The sequence below is a fragment of the Wasmannia auropunctata genome, unplaced genomic scaffold (genome assembly GCF_000956235.1).
Source record: "Wasmannia auropunctata unplaced genomic scaffold, wasmannia.A_1.0 LD336116.1, whole genome shotgun sequence".
Lineage (NCBI taxonomy): Eukaryota > Metazoa > Arthropoda > Insecta > Hymenoptera > Formicidae > Wasmannia > Wasmannia auropunctata.
This window is the reverse complement of record NW_012026774.1, coordinates 877,801-899,022: the sequence shown is the minus strand read 5'-3', so window position 1 is coordinate 899,022 and position 21,222 is coordinate 877,801. Positions and strand designations below refer to the sequence as shown.

Genomic DNA, 21,222 nt, shown 5'->3' with positions numbered 1-21,222 from the left:
GATTACAGATTATAAAATTAAATAAATGATGAAAGTAAAGTTATAGGAATTACTTTTAGTAACTTTTAGTAACAACAATAATGTAATAATTTGCAAATGATATAAATGACATAGTATATAGCCGAGAATATTACATATTATAAAAATTTATAATTGTACTCAGTTAAATTTGAAATATTAGATATTTAAATGTATATAAATATGTGTAGGAGGTAAAAAAATATTAAAAAGAAATTTTTTTTTATGTTTCAAATACAAAAATAACGCTCACCACTACCATGAAAAACTTTTCTGCAGATATATTTTCAGAAACGCAGAGCAATCTACAATAAAGATAGATAAAATACGTTATGATCGCTTTACATGTCTAATATACGCATGATATTGAACTTTATTTCATTATGCCACTATATTTCATTCTTCAAGTCGATATTTACAACTCGCATCTTTGTTATCCTCTTATTCCGTGCATTGTTGTACACTCCGTATCGCCGTAGTCGCATGCTCGCAGTAAATTAAATAACTCTCGCTGCGTCCGAAACGTCGTTTCGCAAATGAAATCTCTGGCGAGCAGATTCCTGTTGCCACGTGATCAAATCCTATTTCCGAACACAAGAAAATATGAATTACATTCGTTTTTCCTTTAGTACGAATCCGTATCGTCGCGAATATGTTGTCTCGTTTCCTCAATACATGCTACTATTTACACAAATGCACATGGAAATTGCAAAATTGGCTTCACGCGAGCGCGTAAAATAATCTACAAAATAATTTATTTTATACACGTTGATAAGACATAGTGCGTTTAGCATTCAATATCGCGCGATAGTCTCGAATCATATAAGATAATATATGTTCTACAAGTCGAAGAATGCTCGACTTTTTCCTTGTTTCTTCGTTTTTTATGAATAAAAAAACTTTATGAGAAGTCTTTCTTTATAAAAAAAAGAAATATTAGCTGTTCGTCAATTGGAGCGAATACGATTAATTATTGTTATAGTCAATCTCTAAATTTGAAATTCTTTCAGTTGAAAAATATTAATATTCTACGAAAGATATTCTTGATTATAGGTAATATAAAATCCTTGTGTCAATATTCCTTCTGCTTATTCTCTTTCTTCCTTCCTTTTGACTGAAACAAGATTGAGGTAGCAAATGCCTCCTCATACTCGTATGTTAAATAAAGAAAGCGTAATGCTGTATTAAGTGATTCAACAGTTCGATACGAACGGAGTATAACTATCGGTCTTACGCTAATATTTACAAGTATGTCACATGTCGGTTTCGTATGTTTAGAATACAAAACTACGGTATGCCATAAAATAATGAACGCAAAAATAGTACTTTTACCTATTTCTATTCTCTTTGAATCACAAACGCGTCAGAAGACTATCGAAAGAAAGTGCGATCCGAACTGTATTTCCACTGTATTTTGATTTGCGTAACAGATAAGCGATTACGTTTGGTGATTGCTGAATCAACGCATTTAATTGTCGACCGGTATCTCGTTAGCAAGTGCAGTCGATGCATTGTATGACTTCAGCGTGCATACCAAATCGGACAATCTCCGTACAATCCCATCTCTGTAAAACACGATTACTTTAAAGAGTGTTTTTAACTTCTTTTACATAGAAAATTTATACGATGGTGATTAAATTTGTACAATTTCACAGACATTATGCTACAATGCAACACCACGTCCGTTTGTGTCTACTGTAACGCAAGTTAAATTGTGTTAGCGTAGAGCTATGTATTACTCTCATCTGATTCTCAGATAAGAACGGTGAAATCAGGTATCATTCGAGGCGATTATGTGCGCGAAACTATGTTTCTAAACTGAATATGCATATAATATATATAATCAGTATCGAAAATGCAAAATATATGCGCGTAGCGCGGAAGCAGTTCACTTATTTTACATAACAAAGGACGTAATAAAGGATGCGGTATAATCGACATTATCAATGCTCAGCAGCAGTTCAGGATGCGGTCTATTTTACAGAGCATTTTTTTAGAGTATTCCATAGAGAACGCGCGCGACAGTCAAGATCTTTAAAAACACCGATTAATTTGTGCAAACGTTGACCACATTGATTACACTAACAGAAGCGGAAACTATTCCGAATCGTCAATTGGACCGCATCCAGACTGTATACGATATAGTAGAAAATATATATTCGTGACTCCAATAACGTCGTCAATTTTTCTCACAATTGCACGATAAAATCAAACTCGGATATGCGAGAAAAAAATTAGTATTAATAAAAAATAAAAAGTACAATCGTACTCTAGAATTGTACTCCAGTATAATTCAGATGAATTTTACTTATCTCATATTATACGTTGAAAATTGTATTTTCAATAAAGTGGTTTTAGCATGTGTAATAAAAATTCCAGGAAATTATACCAGTTACAATTCTTATTAATACATACTTAAAAAGAAGCAAATACATACTGCTCGTTTATATCTCTTGACAAATTCCGATATACGTTCCGATATAAAAATTTCTCCTGTCATTATGCGCTGAGAATATAATTCGATTTTTTGTTTTTCTTTCCTTTCCAGACTCTATGTATCTGTAAAAGTTTCTAATAGAGAGTACTATGCACATTTTCTAAACACATCTTCAACATGTCGTTATTATCCGCATATAATAAACATCGGAATAATTCCTTTATACAAATAGAATTCTTTTATACAAGAATGGTGCATATTTCCTCACAGAAAACGTCGTGCACCGTGCATTCAGTACTTCTCCCACGTAGAGACGTGAGAGGGCCAGTGTTATCGCAAACGCTCCCACTCGCAACAAAATTATACACAAAACGGTTTTGATACCGTGACACAACCGAGGAAGAAAGAAGCACTAGGAGTTGGCATTTGGTGGCGGTGGTCTTCTATCGTAGTCCCGTCTGTAATCCTTCGGCCGCCAATCGTTGGAGTAGCCATCTGCATAACCACGACTTCTAAAATGACTCGATCCAATATCCGCGGGCGGGTAACCACTGCTGCTACCGTAACCACCTGGTCCATATCCGTAACTCGGTGGTCCCGACGAGTATCGATAATAATCACTGAAAAAACCATGCTTATTGTAATTTCAAAATTCGTGAAATAGATTAGTTTTTCGATTTGCAAATAAGGTCGTTATTACCCACCTTCTTTTGTCGTTCATATGCATACGATCTCGATCTCTATCTCTGTCTCTGTGATAACCACTGGACATTCGGCCATAAGGATCGAAGCGATCGCGTTTATGATCTCCGAATCTATAAAAAAAAGTTTTTTGCAACACTTAGAAACAATAAAAAACATTAAAGAATTGATTAAATAGCGATAAAGATCTCTATTAATGTTTAATAATCTAAATTAATAATTTTACATTATGAATGAATTATTTTAAATGAATGAAATAAAATCCAAATTAAATTAAGAAGATATAAATAGCAGAAAATATATTTTAAACATTGAAGAGTATATATGGATATAGAAAATGATCTTACCCGTACCTGCCGTCTCGCATATCTCTCCCGTCTCTGGATAACCAATGATCATCTTCCCTGCTACCGCTATAATGCCCCATATTGTATCCGTCTCTTCTAATTCTGTCGTCCTTGCTTATACTTAATCTATCTCTGTCGTGTCCCCTATCTCTGTCCCTGTCACGATCTCTATCCCTTTTCATATCTTTATGCTTTGACTCTTTTTGTTCTTTATGTCGCGATGTGTCTGCGCTGTTAGTGGTACTCGATGTGGAATTTGACGTTGACATTATAGGCGTAATCGTAAGAGCACCAATAGTAACCGCGGATGTGCTGCTGATATTGCTGTTGATAGCAGAAATAGTCGAGATGTGTTTCTTACTTTGCGTACTGCTATTCGAATTTTCCTCGATATCATCAATTTTACGTTTCGTTAGCCTGCTATCTTTATTACTGCTATCTGCCTGTTGCTGCTTGTCAAAATGTTTTTCGTGAGATCCCTTTTCACTGTGTTTTGGCTAAATAAAACAGGAAATTAATTTCTTATCTATTTCTGTTTTCTATGCCAGAACTCGACACGCGTTGTACTTTTCAGCCGATTTTCGAGTGCCGCTGTTCCCCTTACCTCACCGCTTCGCGCGGTAGTCCAAGTGTCGATCGGCATTGGACTGCCGCGCGAAGCGGTAAGGTAACGGGAACAGCGGCGCTCGAAAATCGGGTGAAAAGTGCAACACGTGCCGAGCCCTGTTCTATGCGATAAAAATAAAAGGTTTAACGCGCGCAATACCTTTGCAGTACTAGAAGCATCCTCTTTTTTATCGGGACTAGATGTGGTGCCGCCATTGCTGTCGCCACCTTGTTTCACCAGGTTCTTATACATCCTGTAAAGTTTTTTCGCTTTGAAATTCGTAAACTTGGAAGCAAAGTACCAGAGATTGCTTTTCCATTCGCCGACTTGTTCAGGGGTTTTATATTCCGCCAGACACGCGTTGATGTGGTTTCCGATTTGGAAAAGACATCGACGTGCGCGAGCGACTCGCTCTTCCTCGGTCAGAGACATATCTGGTTTGTCCAAGGCCTTTAACGCCTTTTTCACTGGCCTCATCTTCTCTTTGCACTGCATAATCAAACAGATTTTTCTTCAATTTTTTATTTATTATAGATATTTATGTACTTAATCGTTGTAGATGTTATTATAAGAAAAATATACTAATTTATTTTTAAAAAATTATATTAACCTCATCGAATACTGGTGGATCTAATTCGCCAATTACATCGACAGCTCTTGGTTCGTTGTTTGCAGTAAAATGCATGGGACCTGCCGCTTGCTTGTTCTTTTTAGCCTTCTTGTTATCTTTTTTCTCTTTTTTAGCTTTCTTATCTTTTTTCTTTTCGTCAGATAGATCATCGACTTCTTCTTTGATATCTTTTTTTGCAATATTCTCATCTTCTTTTTTAACCGCCTATATAATTATAAAACACATGTATATAGATGTATATTTTATATAAATTTATAAAATATACAAAAAGCTAGTCTCGCTTTTAAAACTTACTTTATCAATTCTGGATTTTGATTTCTTATTTTCGTCACCGGAGCTATCATTATCTTCTACAATCTCTTTGGTAATTGCCGTTTTCATCTCTTTGGGTTTCCTCGGCTTTCTCATTCGCGTCTGAAATAATTGGACAATTTATAAATGCAAACTTTATATATATTTTTTACATTTTAATGGGTGTATCCAGGAGCGCTCAGTGAGCTCTTGCATCTGTTTGGTTTATATTTTTAGATCTAGAGGAATATACCAATCAGATACAACAACTCACTGAGCGCTTAGTAAGCGATTACGCTCCTGGATGTACCCAATCATAATTCACACATTTTCTCCATGTTTGCTCTTTCGTACATTACGATCGTTTGTCAAGATATAGGAAAGACTGAGAGGATGGGAACGGTCGGGATATTACCTGGTACTCGGTTTCTAATTGAAGAAGGAAGACATAATCCTGCGGAGAAGTAAAAGAGATCAATAAAGACATGCCTGTTGACATGTCATATGTCAAATAATCTTACCACGCCTAACTTAAGATCAATTTGCTTCTTCAAAATCTTCAAGAGATATTCCGCACGTGCGTTGACGCGTTTGAGTTGCACTTTATTGCCATTAGGAAAGATCTTATCCCCGAGTTCCAAACTGGCATCTGTTTTTATCGCCTCCCATGAACCCATGCCGTGCTGATATATGCCCTTTAACAGTTTAGCATCATCCTCGGAAGTCCATTCACATTCAAAATTCGCTGGTTTCAATCTGCAGTAAGAAAACGTCTTAATGTTTATTCACACTTAATTTTTTTAAACAAGTTTAATTAATGTTAATCTATCTTTCTTTTCACTATTTTAACTGAACAAGTTAAGCAACAAAAGATTAATGTTACTTGGGATTAAACCAGGGCTCGACACGAGTTGCATGTTTCAGCCGATTTTCGAGCGCCGCTGTTCCCCTAATCTCACCGCGCGGTAATCCGATCGGCACTTGGACTGCCGCGCAAAGCGGTGAGGTTAGCAAAAGTGCAACGCGTGTCGAGCCCTGGATTAAACTAATTTATAAATTTTAATTAAATAATTAAACTCACTTAATATCAAGATGCCAATTAGCACGTTGGTCGGGATCGGACGGCAAAGCTTGTTCCAGAGGCTCGAGTTCTTTAACTGCAGCCGAGAACGACTTTGCGTTCACCATTACACCGCCTATCTTAAAAGTGGGCCCCCGTCCTCTTTTACGACCCGGCCCTTTGCCTTCCTCCTCGCCACCCTTATTCTCTTTCGCGGTATTCTCGAATTCTATTAAACACGCGTCGCATCTAGACATCAATTGTTCGCCTAAGAAGCGCAATTCCGACATTGGTTTCTCTTGCAAGTCAGCATCAGCCGCGATATCATCTAATCGTTTCAAAGGCGCCGGGAACTTTTTATAACTCTTGATAAATCGTCGTATCTGCAAAAGAGAACATTATTTTTATATTAAAAATATGTAAGGAACGAAATGCGATTTCTCATGAAATAAAATCGTTACACACCTCAACGTCAGTGAAGCTCTTGATATTCTCGCGTGGCGTAACCCTTGGTCTACCTCTTTTCTTAGGCCTGTCATCGTCGCTTCCTTCCGCCTCGCTACCCGATTCCTCGCCATCCTCGCTGTCGTCTTGCACTTTCTTCTTCTTTCTCCCTTTCCCTAAAAACAAATACACAAGTATATTCATAAGTAGCATTCATTACATTTGCTTATATATTTTACATTCAAATGCAAGTGTTTCTAAAAAAAATACCTTCGCTTTGATTGAGTTGCTGAAGAGTTTTCCGACTTCTCGGTGGTAAATAAAGATCCTCCATTTCTTTTGACTTTTCCTCCTCTTCCACCTTCCTTCGAAAATTTTCCGGAATTATCTCGACCTAAAACGCGTAAAAGAATATTAAATAAGCGACAATTTTATGTGATAATATGTTTATTTAGATATTTAAGATATTTATCCAAAAATAAATTTTGAGTAAATAAATTAAAAAAGAAAAGATATTTACCCAATCTTTACTTTCATCATCGTTATCATTTGACTGATTAATAGGTTCCAAATCCTCTTCGAACGCTGTTTTAAAACTGGCGACTTTAAAAGCGGACAACAGTTCATCGCCAACTGTTGTCGGTCCTTCATCTCTCGTTTCAGCTCTTCTTAATATCTCGTCGACATCACACTTACAGAAAAAAATAAGTATTTTTAGCATATCAAACTGTTATATCCAAATAGATGATTTTAAAGTTATAGTAGTATATTATAAATATTAATAAGATTTCGTATTTTCAATTAAACTGTTCCTGCACCAAACTATTCTAACAAAAATGTAGGATATAAAAAATGTAAGTGTAAAATGCCAATAAACTCACAGCTGGTTCCTCATCTCCGTCCTCTTCGTCTTTGAACAGATCCGCGGCACCAAATTTTAAAATAGCAGTCAAATCTTCTTTGTTGAACGGATTACTATTGGTCCCCGCGTTTTTTTTATCTAATACTGTTCTTCCGGTTGTATCCATTCGCTGTATCACTAAATGGTCCAATACCATTTTCTGCTTCGCGCGCTCGACGATTTCTTCCTCGACCGACTTTTTAGTGACTAATCGATAGATATTTACCTACATAATACAAATACAATAAATATAAATTGGATTATAAGATTGAAGTTGTTTAAAAATTTATACAAGTGAACATCGAAACAATTGCTAGCGTACCTTATTCTTTTGTCCTATTCGGTGCGCTCTGGCCTGGGCTTGCAAATCATTTTGCGGATTCCAATCAGAATCGAAAATTATCACAGTGTCCGCGGTGGCAAGATTAATGCCGAGACCACCGGCTCGCGTCGACAATAGAAAACAAAAGTCTTGCGATCCCTCGGCGTTGAAATGGTCCAACGCCTGTTTCCGTAGTTCCCCCTTTATACTCCCGTCTAATCTTTGGAATGGAAAATGCCTCCTTTGCAGATATTCACCAAGAATATCCAACATCTTGACCATTTGACTGAATATTAGTACTCTGTGTCCCGTGTCACGCAATCTCACTAGTAATTTATCCAGAAGCACCAATTTTCCAGAACCACGAATTATTTGCTGCAAATAATCTTCTTTAGTCTTTTCTCTTTCGATTTCATTCGGTTTCGTGAGAAAGGCATGATTGCAGCACTTCTTTAATTCAATAACAATGTTCAAGAACGTCGTAGTAGAGCCCTTCACGCCTTTTCGCAATGCTTCAAAATTTTTAGTCAATATCCACTTGTAATATTGTTTCTGCAATGACGTCATTTCTACTCGTAAGATCTGCTCGACTTTAGCAGGCAAAGATTTCTCAACATCTTTTTTAACTCGGCGCAAAATAAATGGCTCTAACTGTTTGTGCAGTTTGGAGTACCCTTTCTGTGCAGCATTGTCGTGTTGCTTCTCAAATTCTTCCCAAGAGGTAAACCTACGTTTGAATAATATAACAAATGTAAATAAAACAAAAACTAATACTTTTATAAATATATGCTAATATCTCTACATCTAGAGAGAAATTTAAAAAGATAGGAACTAACTTTGTAGGCATAATGAAATGTAGTAAGGCCCACAGCTCCTTCAAGCTGTTTTGTAACGGAGTACCAGTAATCAATAAACGATGATTGGTGTGAAACTCGGTAAGTGCTTTGTATAATAGGGAATCGTCATTCTTCAATCGATGAGCTTCATCGACTAGCAATACCGCCCAATTTAAGGCACCCAAAAATGCTTTATCCTTAAGTACTATCTCATACGTCGTAAGAATGACGTTGAACTTTAGTCTCTTCGAACCTCGGTAGCACCATTCGTATTCCCGAATCTGAGAAGAATTATTTATGTAATTTATATATAAAGAATCTCAAAATGTCTAATACTATGAGAAAATGAAAAATAATACTTACAATGTTACGAGAATTGACATCGCCCAAATAAATGACGAAATTGATGTCAGGAGCCCATTGAGACATCTCTCTTTGCCAGGAAGTCATAGTCGACAAAGGAATTACTAGTAAAAATGGCCCGTGAAGTTGTTGCGTATGAAATAAATAATAAAGGAAGCATATCGTTTGGATTGTTTTGCCGAGACCCATTTCGTCGGCCAATATAACACTAGAGACAAAAGGTAGATAATTAAAAGATTAAATAAATAATTAATAATTTCAAGCGTCGTTTATTGTAGAAAAAAAGTCTGCGTACCTATTTTCTTTGCACCAAGAGTGTATCATCCAATTAAGTCCATCCATTTGATAATCTCTCAATACTAAATCTCTCTCCTTGCCCATGTAAGCAGGTTGCTCATTCAATTGATAAAATTTAGGTCTAGATTTGAGGACTTTGCAATGTTTGCTCGGTGTATTTTTGGAATCCTCTCTGTCGCGAAATTCCTTTATTTTTTCTGGCCACTTTTTCACTATCAAAGTTCCATCCTCCCATGTGGCCTCAGCGTACGACAAATTTTCCCATTTACAGTAATAATCGGGATGTTCCGAGTCTGGTTTCTTGTAATCAGCTAACAAAAAAAAAAGAGTATACGATAGTTTATTATTATTTATAATGAAAAAGAGCTTAAATATATTTTTTAATATTATTTTCAAAATAAAGAGATCTTCATACCAATAATCCTCTCAACATGGTTGTAACTTTTCTGAAGATCTTGTTTAAGTTCCAATTGGCATTCGAAAAAGTCCAATTCCTCTGGCTCAGCGCATTCTCTCATCTGCTCGATTTTTTGTTCACGTTTGATAAAATTGTCTAACTTCTTCAACCCTTTTACCTAACAAACAAATAAGATTACGAATATATTTCCTGACGTCACAGTTGAGTCGACAAAAGCTAAAAAATATAAAATATTAATAATGCCGTACTTTTTGTGCTTTTAAAGATTCTTCTGATTCCCACGTGTTATGTATGTGAGACCAGCCTTTCCATTTGATTAAGTATTGTACTTCGGTTTCCATGTTACTTAAATCCTTTGGATTAGGATCACCATTCTCTTCGACAGCGTAGATGGTCGTTACATTGCCGGTAACTGCATACAATTATAATATAAATATTTTTATATCTCAGTTAATGGTATTATATTATGCACGTAAAATAAACCAACCTCCTTTTTTGCCTATCCTTTGTCCCAAAATTTGTTCAATAGTTTCCGCATTATCAGGCTCTGTTGACGCTGCGTTCGATTCGTCAACTTCAACCAAATCCTCGCTATCGGTACCTTCTTCACTTTCTTCTTTGTAACTAACTGCCGTGCCTGTCCGTCTACTAACTTGCCTAATAATTCAATGTATAATACGTAATTCGTGTTTGCTTTATATATATATATATTTCTCTTTTGTTAAATCGATTTTACTCGACATTTTACCTTCTATTATCATCACTGTCGAAGGAAGAATTGTCAGACGATTCAGAGATTTGCTTCTTTCGAACTCTGGCTTTCTCTTTCGCTTTTTGCGCCGCACGCCTGTTCAAGGATTTGCTAGGTGGCGGTCTACGATTTTCAGTTTCATCAGATTCTGAATCTGAACTCTCTGAATTCCACGAATTGTGTGAACTAAAACAATAAATCGTATGTGTATGACTGTGAACGTGTTACACCTAACAGATTCGCATGTATTTATAGTTGGCATACATTAATTTTGTATTTTTAATTCAATGAAATATGCTAATTTATTTGTAACATTTCAGAAAAGCTTTTACAATTTTTGTATATAATTTTTGGTATGTTAATAATATATTTCAAATGCATGCAGAGAAAATAATAGCATAAAATTAATTTTTTTAATGTCATTTTATTTTATTCTTTTACGAGTGTCATATTAAAAAAAATTAATTTTATGCTATTATTTTCTCTGCATGCATTTAAAATATATTATTAACATATCAAAAATTATATACAAAAACTAGCTTTTCTGAAATGTTAGCAAATTAGCATTTCATTGAATTAAAAATACAAAATTAATGTATGACAACTATATACTTTTACATAATCTGTAAAGATTAAGCTTTTTATAAGAAATATAACAGTATAATAGTTTAGGAAAAAAATTGCAAAAATAATTTATATGCTTCATAACACATACAAAATTTATGTTCGTTAAATTTTTAATAAATTCGAAATATATAACATAAAATTTAAACACGCATTGTGATATAAATTGGAAAATATAGCAGTTAAATGCAAAACCAAAGTAAAATCTGATTAGTGCAAACATATGTAAAAACTTACGAGTATTACGTAAACAGACGTAAACACTTGTGAATATTTATGCAGTCAAAACTGTATGTAATATGTATGCATACATGTAGCATACATACTTTAACGCGATGCGTATATGTATTACATGTGAAAATAAGTCATTTTTTTTATTGTGGCGTTAAAAAAAAGCGTTCTAAACGTCGCAATAAATTCAGTGACTCAAATTCAATTTACCATCAGATTATACATTAAAATTACGCGACGTTATATAATCCACACATTGACAAGATACATGTACACGTATACATGTACCATTTATTTACGTGCGAATTTGCTGATAATAATGCAATTGGAAATTAGTGAAAACATAAAATTTATCGGTTCGTTATTTGTGCTCTGATGGAATATACATAAATAAAGTATTTTGTCGAGACTAACGCAGCGGCTAATACGGTTGCCACACAAGTGGTGTATTATTGCGAGATATTTTTTGTGACACAAATAAGATTAAAGTTCATGATATACAGACTAACTGTATACACCGACTACAATTCTACATTGGCTATCAACAATTCCGAGCTCATTTCAACTTTGAACTAGCGCATTGCAGTTTATTCATACAAATATGCAATCTTCGCGATTGTGGCAACTCACTCAGCTGAGTCCCACATCGATCGTTACTGCCGACGTATTCTCCTCCTCCTCCTCCTCCTCTCCTCCGACGATTTGTTGCACACTTACCCTTTCTTCTTAAATTTTTTGCGACCATCACTGTCGCTGTCGCGATTCGTCGCGAGCCTATCGGGCTCCTTCCTGGAGCGCCCGGATCTCCTGATGCCGTATATGTCAGGATTCTCGTCCCACTCGCGACTAGACTCATGTTTAACTCTAAGCTTTGCTTCGGTGCTGTGATTCGAGCCTTTGCTCTGGAAGCTATCGCTTTGTGCAGCAGGTGCATCCGACTTCTCCGACTTTTCCGAGTCGGAGCCCGATCCGGAACCGGAACCGCTCGAGGAGCTAGAGTCGCTGCGTTAAGCAGCCGGGCAATATTTCATTTCACTAGGTGTATACAGATGATATAAATGGACATCTCGATATACATACTTGTTCAGAATATTTAATGGTAATGCAGACAATTCGGCATAAAAATATTATGCAACATTCGTGACATAATGTATTGATATATGAATATGTAGAATTTTAGTTAAACTAGATTTAATAAAAAAGTTCAGGTAACAAATATATAAATATAAAAAAAAATTAATGTATGTATGATACATAATTCATTTTTTAATTAATTTTTTTTTTTAAACTATCGAGTTTTCCAAAATTTATAATATATACTTTGAGATGTTGAAAATGTGAACGTTCTCTCCTATAATTTTATAATTCGAGATTTGTATCTGACACATTGATCATTCAAAAGTATATTTACGTTACAGACTAATATTACAGCTTATTTAGCACTGCACTGGTTTTTTAATACAAGGAAGCAAACGTTTTGAACATAAACGTAATGTACGAGAAAAGACGTGTGCTCACAAAAATCCAAAGTAGGGTACAAGTTAGCAAAATTGTTAAGACATTGTTAGTGCTATATGAAGCTGTAGCAATACACAAGTAGCCCATTTGTGAATGGCACTGATTGTGATAAACCCTTACACATCAGAGAATCCGATATACACTTGTATTCAGTTCAATTTGTCTCAATATATCATACGTTACATCTACATTTTATAAAAGATTAAACGCGTACAGGGATACTTGTTCCAAACACAGTAATAATTAATGAACCTAATCAATATCATGGAATCTAAAGGAAATATGTATTACGTTCTCAAAAACATCGACAAATAATATTAAGTATTTAAATAATTCTAAAAGAAAAAAAGAAAAAAACAAAGTTCTTATTCTTAATATCCAAAGTTAGATGTACGAAATTCTGAAATTTATTGAATGTTTTTTGTGCGAGAAAAAAATATAAAATCTTACTGATGCAAGTTCGTGTATCAGATCTCACAATTTTCAGGGAAATGGACCGAATCCTTGTGCATACCCACCTTTCAGATCCAGATCCTGAGCCGCTGTTACTACCGGAAGAAGAGCTATCGCTTTTGCTATCATTTTCAGAATCGGACCCGGATTCCTTACCGGATTCGGATTCAAATGTTTTCTGGAAGTTAATCATATCGACCACATGTAATTTCGATTTTATTTCTACGTAAAGTATCGTTCGTCGCGTGTGTTGTTTGGAATAGTTCGCTTTCATCCCCAACGCAAACTAACGCTTATCGCAGAAAAAACGCCCGAAATAGCATTATTATTCTCATTAAGAGATTTTTTTTCTTTTTATTTTAAACGAATGGTACAATTATGGTAACGAGCGGCAAGGTAATTCGCATTCGGAGGGAGCGGTGAAACATTTTGCGCATTTCTTCCCTTTCCTTCAATCAGCCCGCATACAGAAACATCGTCATCAGCAAGAGTTTGTCCTCCATTTTGTGACCGTCGTTCGCCATTTTGTCTTCTTAGAAGAATAAACATTAATCTAAGGAATTTTATTAAATTATTGCTATCGCTTTATCGTATACTGCAGTCGCTTACAATGTTATCCGCACGTAAGGAATCTGGAGATGCTTAACAAAGGTTTGGCATTGAATAATAGAGATCAATCAAATAAGTCATATGTTTATTAAATTTAAGATATATAAATGCATACAAAAACGTATGTGCATCTAATAATATCATATTATTTAATTTGTAGCAGATATGATATGCTATATATTATATATTAATTTATTTGTATTATATATTTAATATTTTCATACATCTGCAAATCTTATTAGTGGACATAATCAAAATTAAGATTCTCACTACGAGTATATTGAAAGAAAAATACTGAAATTACGTGAATAAAGATTCTCTTGTAATTAGTACAGACTTTTATTTGTATACCTATTTAATCCAATGTTCCTTGCTCTTTCTGTAACAAACATTAGTGATACATGCTACATTTTCATTTCAAGATAGTATACCAAATAGTGATACATGATTAAATATCTCATAAAACATCTCTTGCATGTGAAGCAGTTAAATGAGAAAATTCAAATTAAAAATTACACTTAAATTTATAGGTATCGTGAACTTCAATATATCACATTTGCCTAAGGATCATTTTCCTTACTATCAAACCTTAACATCAAACAGAAAAGACTCAAATGTTTTATAGCTATATTCAATATTTCTTCATCTGTAATTTCCTCATTATCACATAATCCACATACTATTTTCATCATCCAGACATTCTTCACACTGAGAGCATCACTATGATCGTATCTCTCATTCTTTTGCTTCTATCATTATACCATGTTCATATTCTCATGTTTCCACTTCTTCAGCTTGTTTCTTAAAATCTTTTTACCACCATTATCATTCATATTGCCCCCTAGTAAAAATATTATATAACTAGTGTATATTAAATATAAATTATAGTACAAATACTTTTCATTAAACTTAATTTGTATATAAAACTAAACTTAAAAATGTATGAGCACAAAATAGATTTTTTCATACATTATATATTTACATAACAATGGTTTTATATATTATAAAGAATGTATGACTCGACAGTAAAATTTGAGCTCAAATATTGTTTAAGAAATAAATTAGTCTTAATTTATTCAAGGAGCAATGTTCAATCTTATTAATGCATTATGTTAATTTAAGGTTACATCTTATTAATTAAGAAAAATAATGTGTGACCAATGATACAACCAAGCATGGAAGGAATCATTAAATTTCTTACAATTTTTTACAAACGTTTATATAGTATTGTTGTAAAATCTGTGCCTATTTAAGTATTTTACACAAATATAATGATGAATCATCCAAGAATTATATTATTTTAAATTCTTGCGCAAATAATTTCTGATGTATCTTAAATAACCCCATCACTGTAGCAAAAATTTTTCAGCAAATCAATTGATTGTTAAGTATATAATTGTTTTTATTATTATTCTCATGATATATCAAGACAAATTTGTTGTCAAACTAAATGAAATCTATCACGATGCAATGCAGTTTTACTCAAAGTATGCTTTGTGGTTATGATTCTCATTCTTATGAAACAGATGCAAAAGAAATCTGTATTTAACAAGATTCCAAATGGCATAAATGAAGTTTTACGGTACAGATAAACGTTATGAAGCTCCTTGATAAGCCCAATTCGGTTCATAATATGCCAAAATTGTGGATTTCCTACGAAAATTTTTGCAAAGAACATTCAAAGGTTGAAAAGGTAGAATATTTTTGGCGTTATCCCGATGGAAATGTGTCGAAATCGCGGGTATTGGCCATGAGAATTGTGTCACACATTCCTGATCAGCCGGCAGGACTGTGCACGACAATATTTGAGCTCAATTTGCGAAAATGGGTACATTTTCAATTTTCGAATAACCATGAAGCCAGGCCGAAGGAAAGTGTGAGGAACCGTTTGCGACGAAAATTAGGATGGTACAACGATGTTTTCTGTGAAAAATGTCAGGTTGACGCGATGTAAACAAACCTTATAGGTTATTGAGGAGCTGGGAGAGTGTGATAAAGTTGCGAAAAATCGTGGCGAGGGTGGCACAAGTTCCTGAGCCCGGACGGTCCGGGGGACCCCGCCCTACGCGTAGGAACCCCTCGTGGACGGGCATCGGGGGTTTTTTCGCGTTTTCACGGGGTTCTCGTCGAACGTCGACACACGGAAACGCATGTGGACACGCGATTTTCCCCTATTCCAAACAACACCGTGGCCGCGACGAACGACTCGCGCGCACGCATAAAATCGCATCGGACGCATCCGCGGATCGTCTACGGGGGAGATTGTCGCGGGGATCCGCGTGTACGGGGGTGAAATCGCGCTCGGATCCCGGGGGTGTTCCGAGATAGGCACTCACCTGCATGGCTCCGTCTACGCGTCGCACCGTGGACCCACCAACGTTATCACCGACGCGCGTCCCGCGAAATCGTCCCTATCCCTCACTGCAGCACTGTCACGCGTACACGTGCTCGCGATATCAGACCGCGTTTGGCGCCGCGGGACCCGACATCACGAGAAACTATCGGGGTATCGCGCGCTATATGGTCACGGACTCGTAAGGGATACCGCCATTTTGTGAACGAGACCTGCTTCTTCGCCCTCCCCACTCGCGGGTCACCCGTCATGCAACGCGCGCGCCATCTCGACCTTTACCTTCGCCTCTCTTCTCCGCCAATCTCGAGCTGCCAAAGCGAGAAGCCGTCGAGACGCGGCAGCGGATTGGCCGGGAGACCGAGAGGAAAGGGAGGACGAGAGGACGCGCGCATCGCATTACCGCAGGCTGCGCAATCTGCGCACGGTGTGCGCGCGCGCGCACGCACACCGGAAAAGCGTCCGTTAAAGGAAACGTAATTTCTCACGCGAGCGTCTCGCGTGAAAAATTTACGCGATGAACAAATTTCGCGACAGAATGGCGAATCGGCGAATCCGGCAAAATTTGTCGCGCGATTTTTCTCGCGTGAATTCGAAGGGAACCGACTGTCTCGCGTAGGTCGAGCGATGCGGAACGTCAGACGCGAGTCACACAAGACGGAAATTGATCGAGCTCGTCGAACGGCCATATTGAGCAAACAACGATTTTACCCAGAATGCGTGGCGTCGCGTCGCCTTTCCTGATCAACTTGCCGTCGAGCTCTATTTTGCGCGATCGTTAGCAGCTGCCGAAAATGGCGCGAGAAACCTACACGAAAATGCCATGCGCTCCCGCAAATTTTCGCGTATCTCCCAAACAGAAGCGGTCTCGAGGCGGTTTTAACGATCGAAATGGTCGTTTTTAATTAAGGAAAAATTACGTAACGCGTACAAGTCTCGCGAAAGGCAATATGGCGATTAAAACGGCGAAGCGATTTCGTTTTGACGAGCGAGAAAGAATCGTAGAAGTTACAGAGATACTTTTTCTCCGCGAAAACGAGGAAAATTCGATAGTTTTGAAGCAGGGGAAAATCGCGTAAACGATCGCCACGTCGGTGGCGAGAAAATTTCGCTAGCCAAATCGGAGCGGAGGGGAAGGCTATATCCGACGAATTTTAGAAAACGACACGGAAACGAGAGAAAACGCGGAGCTCGATCGCGCGCGCGATCACAATGTCAAATTCATACATACCATACGACGTGAAACAACGAATTTTTTCGAGGGCTCAGGAACTCGCGCTTGGCTCTAGCACACATTTTCTCGCTTAAAAGCAGATAGAGGAGTAGTTCACACTAACCAGTGAGTCGTGAATGGATGGAAATGGACCGGCTCTAGAACGTCAAGTTGGCCGACGTCGCCATGCAAAGTAGGCAAGCCGAGGATGATCGGAGAGAGCGGAGCACGGCGGGCTGCTGGCTTTCCATCGGGCGGGATATGGCCATTGGCCGTGCGATCGGGAACAGACGGATGGACGGGCGCCGCCGTCTCGGAGGGATTTCCGAGCGAACTGCGTGTCACGACGTCGCGAAAACGACGCCGACTGAGCGGCACGCCACGCCCGTCCCGATGGAAAGCCAGCGCAGCCGTCTAGCAGTCGATGTGATTGTCGTATCATGGTGAGAATGAAAGAAGAAAAATATTACCTACACGTCCGTGACAACGTCGCGCCGGAAAGGGAAGAGAGAGGCCCGTGCTTCCGGTATATGTATGCTGACTCAACTCGATCGAGATTTCAGTCAGCGCCACCCGTCCGGACGAGTTTCATGGCGGTCTTTTTTAAAACGTGTTCTGCGCGAAGGATGAATTGCTTTCGTATACAGGTACTGTCACTCGACCTGAAAGAAATATATAATTGATTAGCAACATTATTAATACAAAACATTGGTTCATATATAATAGCAGATTGTAATACGTGTAGCAATAATAACGTTCGCAATAATTTTAACGACGTAACAAATTCGGAAAAGGATGCTTTATGTAAATCATGTAACGTTTATCGTTAGCCAAATCAGTCGATTTAAACGGACTATTATAATTTGTTCTTTATCATAGAAAAGGAAAAAACAATAAAAATAGTGCTTTAAAACATTGAGAAAAAACGAACAAATTGACTCGCCTGACCTAATCACATATACAGAAATAGAGATAAATTATTAAGTCGAGAGTTAAAAGTTTTCAAAACATAAATTATATATCTTGTGATTCTACAATCATCAACGGTATAAACAATTTACAATTAGATATATTATTGGTTTTATTTACATGACAATATTGTTCCCGATTGGTATACAATACTAGTGTTACGGGAGGGTACGTAAAATATCGTGAAATAATTGTGGACTGCAATCGGATTAACAATATATATATGTACATATACACATTACATAGAAAGGCAATTTCAGTAGTAACACAAATCATACACAAAAGTGAGGTTATATAGCACTTCGACACACTAGTCTTGTAACCGCTACTTGGTAATCGTTACATATTACATGCGTATGCAAAGTTTTCTATTTACGAAACGACAACTCAGTCTTATGAACTAATTCAGCTGAATTTGATAGCCAACGCGCGACGACGAATATCGCGGTGACGAAAGAAAAAGCTGATGGAGATAATAATCGTATATTGCCAGAGTTCAAGGAGGATGACAACTTTATTGTTAATGTAGCCGTTGTGTAAAGAATAAATGTGTAAATGAGATACTGATTTTCATTGAGTATCGATAATATAGGATGCAACTTAAATGCGTTATTCTGGATCTGGCGTCTCTCCCGCGGCATTTTGCTGTTCCTCTGTCTCCTTGTTCTCTTTCTCCTTCTCCTTGTTTTTCGCGTCGGGGACCCACAGACCACTGTCGATGCAACGTCTCATGTGATATGTCGCCTCTTCCTCTGGCATCGAGGCTATTGTTTGTTGCAACAAGGGAATATCTTGCATCTCGAAACATTTTTGCAAAGGCTAAAAGCGAAATATGAAGGATTAGGAAAAAAATTTCGTAGCGTTCGACTCTTGTATGCCAAGGCAAATTTTCATTTTTACCTCTGGAAGACTTTCGAACACTTCGACCGGATCGAGTCCACCGGGGCCCAAACGAGCTTCCTTTTCCTCCTCCTCGGCCTCTCTAACCGCATCAGCCACCTTCTCCGCTGCTCTCTTGCGTATTCTGTCCTTAAACGCTCGAAGTTCCTCATCGAAGGATTTCTTGTATTCTACTTCGGCGATTTGAATGCGACTGAAAAAGGAGCCGACACACGCTCGCGGGTCAACGTCCAATTGCTTGGATAGCTCCAATATGTATTGCATACATATGCATTGATGCGCAACGTGCTCCATCAGATTATGTTTCTGAAGATACATAATGAATGCAGAATTAATTACAGATGTCAATCCTTAAAGGTACCTGTCGAGGTACACTGTAGTTTAATGACGAAACAGTCGTATGTCAAACTTACCTCTTCTATTTCCAAGTTGATGCACCAGATGACCAAATAGTTTGCCGTATTCTCGCAAACTAAATATGTATGATCCTGCAAAAATTTCTTGCTGTCATCGTATTTTCTTAGCATGCCAAACTCTTTGAGTTCCTTCTCGTGATCCTTAACGAATTGCTTCATTCGCTTCTCCTTTTCCTCGTCGGACAAACCCGCATCGTCGTTCCTCCTCACAGGCTTCGTATTTATCACAGTTTTCGTAAAACCATCCTGCCCGATGGTATCTACGTTCCATGGTGTCAATCTTTCCTTCTTTACCATTTCTTCCTCCTTATCCTTGATCTTTTTCTCTTCCTCCTCGAGGTCCTGAATAACTTTTTTCAATGCGGTTAAGTCAGCCGAATCATTGTTTTCATTTTCTAATTTCGCTAATTTCTCCTTTGTGTCCTTGAGTTTTTGCAACGTTCTAAAATAACGGATGTTATAACAGAAATTAACATAATTTTACACAGAGAAGAGATATTATTTTATAAATTTCTGCTCATACTCTGCTTTCTTCCTGTTGTGCTCCTCCTGCTCTTTCTTGCGCTCTTCCATTCTTTCCACTCGAGCTTGATGTCGCCATCTGAATAAGGATGGTGTATCAATGTTTGGATGTGTATCATCTTCGTCATCTGAAATCTAGTAACGAGAGTAGCAAAAAATTTATCAATACGAGTACATTTGAATGTGTAAAATCTAAATGCACAAACGTTGTTGCCATTCGATGCATGATTGTTTGATCAAAAGTATAAATTAGCCTCTCTCAGAAAATTAATGAGATAATCATGCACTAAAATTAGAAAATTTATGAAAAGATCTGTTAAACTTCTAAGAAGCTTGGATAACTCGTGATACTTCGCAGTACGGAGGCTAATAGCAGTCTCTATCCTATACCCACGACACACAAACCGCACTGTAAATCGAGTCGAATCGAAACTCTAAGCAGTTGACATTTCGGTAACGTGTCACACAACTATCTTCGGCGCAAAAGTGTCACGCGCGGCCGGCGAGATTCGGTCTCGTCGAGAACCTTCCACTGGATCGCTGGACCCGGGGAAAAGGACTGATATTATTCTTACCTCGATATTCTTCCATTTGCTGTAATCCACCATCGTCGCGCTCGGATAAACCTGCCGTCAATGAGGAATCCGTCTGCCTCTACGCGAGAAGTCCGTCTCGGACGACACCTTCCTTGTCCTTCCTTCCTCCCCTTCCACAGCGAGGTGCACTGTGTATAGCTGGCTGTATCGCGCACGGAAACCGCGAATTGCCGCGAATGCCGCTCTCCCTTCCGTCTGCTTCCGCCTCGCTGGCTGATCGTAGCCCGGATCGCTCTGACTCCACACTCTCCACAATAGCCACGATCTGTTGATCGCCGACTGACTCGAACTCTTGGCCGATAAGGGAGACCGCGAAAGATGGTAGGTTAGGAGTACTCAGTTATCGACCGTTCGAGTTATCGAGAGAGTTCGAGTCAGTCGACAGTCGATAATTTA

The 21,222-nt window shown here is 37.6% G+C and overlaps 2 protein-coding genes across 8 annotated transcripts; both read right to left on the bottom strand.

Annotated features, from left to right (window-relative positions):
- Positions 1 to 274: 274 nt before the first annotated feature.
- On the bottom strand, positions 275 to 17,429 carry LOC105452710 (chromodomain-helicase-DNA-binding protein 1). 4 transcript variants are annotated; one of them, XM_011694191.1, is made up of 24 exons: positions 16,197 to 17,429; positions 13,317 to 13,429; positions 11,998 to 12,282; positions 10,423 to 10,611; positions 10,162 to 10,331; positions 9,923 to 10,086; positions 9,672 to 9,831; positions 9,255 to 9,567; positions 8,960 to 9,167; positions 8,597 to 8,877; positions 7,761 to 8,487; positions 7,419 to 7,664; positions 7,058 to 7,228; positions 6,808 to 6,931; positions 6,559 to 6,713; positions 6,115 to 6,476; positions 5,555 to 5,789; positions 5,449 to 5,487; positions 5,037 to 5,156; positions 4,722 to 4,946; positions 4,271 to 4,600; positions 3,511 to 4,001; positions 3,160 to 3,270; positions 275 to 3,075 (listed from the first exon to the last, which is right to left on the bottom strand). In XM_011694191.1, the coding sequence occupies exons 1-24, from the start codon at positions 16,200 to 16,202 to the stop codon at positions 2,868 to 2,870; spliced, it is 5,433 nt and encodes a 1,810-aa protein (XP_011692493.1). In that variant the 5' UTR covers positions 16,203 to 17,429; the 3' UTR covers positions 275 to 2,867. The 4 variants fall into 4 exon arrangements, with proteins under 4 accessions (XP_011692493.1, XP_011692409.1, XP_011692580.1 ...); XM_011694107.1 differs by having other exon boundaries at positions 3,505 to 4,001; positions 16,197 to 17,428; XM_011694278.1 differs by lacking the exon at positions 5,449 to 5,487 and having other exon boundaries at positions 3,505 to 4,001; positions 16,197 to 17,428.
- Positions 13,577 to 21,091, bottom strand: LOC105452898 (hsp90 co-chaperone Cdc37). Of its 4 annotated transcripts, XM_011694725.1 has the most exons (8): positions 20,806 to 21,091; positions 20,232 to 20,365; positions 19,706 to 20,150; positions 19,293 to 19,598; positions 17,894 to 19,211; positions 14,541 to 14,701; positions 14,212 to 14,239; positions 13,577 to 13,804 (listed from the first exon to the last, which is right to left on the bottom strand). In XM_011694725.1, the coding sequence occupies exons 1-5, from the start codon at positions 20,836 to 20,838 to the stop codon at positions 19,002 to 19,004; spliced, it is 1,128 nt and encodes a 375-aa protein (XP_011693027.1). In that variant the 5' UTR covers positions 20,839 to 21,091; the 3' UTR covers positions 13,577 to 13,804; positions 14,212 to 14,239; positions 14,541 to 14,701; positions 17,894 to 19,001. The 4 variants fall into 4 exon arrangements, with proteins under 4 accessions (XP_011693027.1, XP_011692783.1, XP_011692858.1 ...); XM_011694481.1 differs by having other exon boundaries at positions 14,212 to 14,701; XM_011694556.1 differs by lacking the exon at positions 14,541 to 14,701.
- Positions 21,092 to 21,222: the final 131 nt, after the last annotated feature.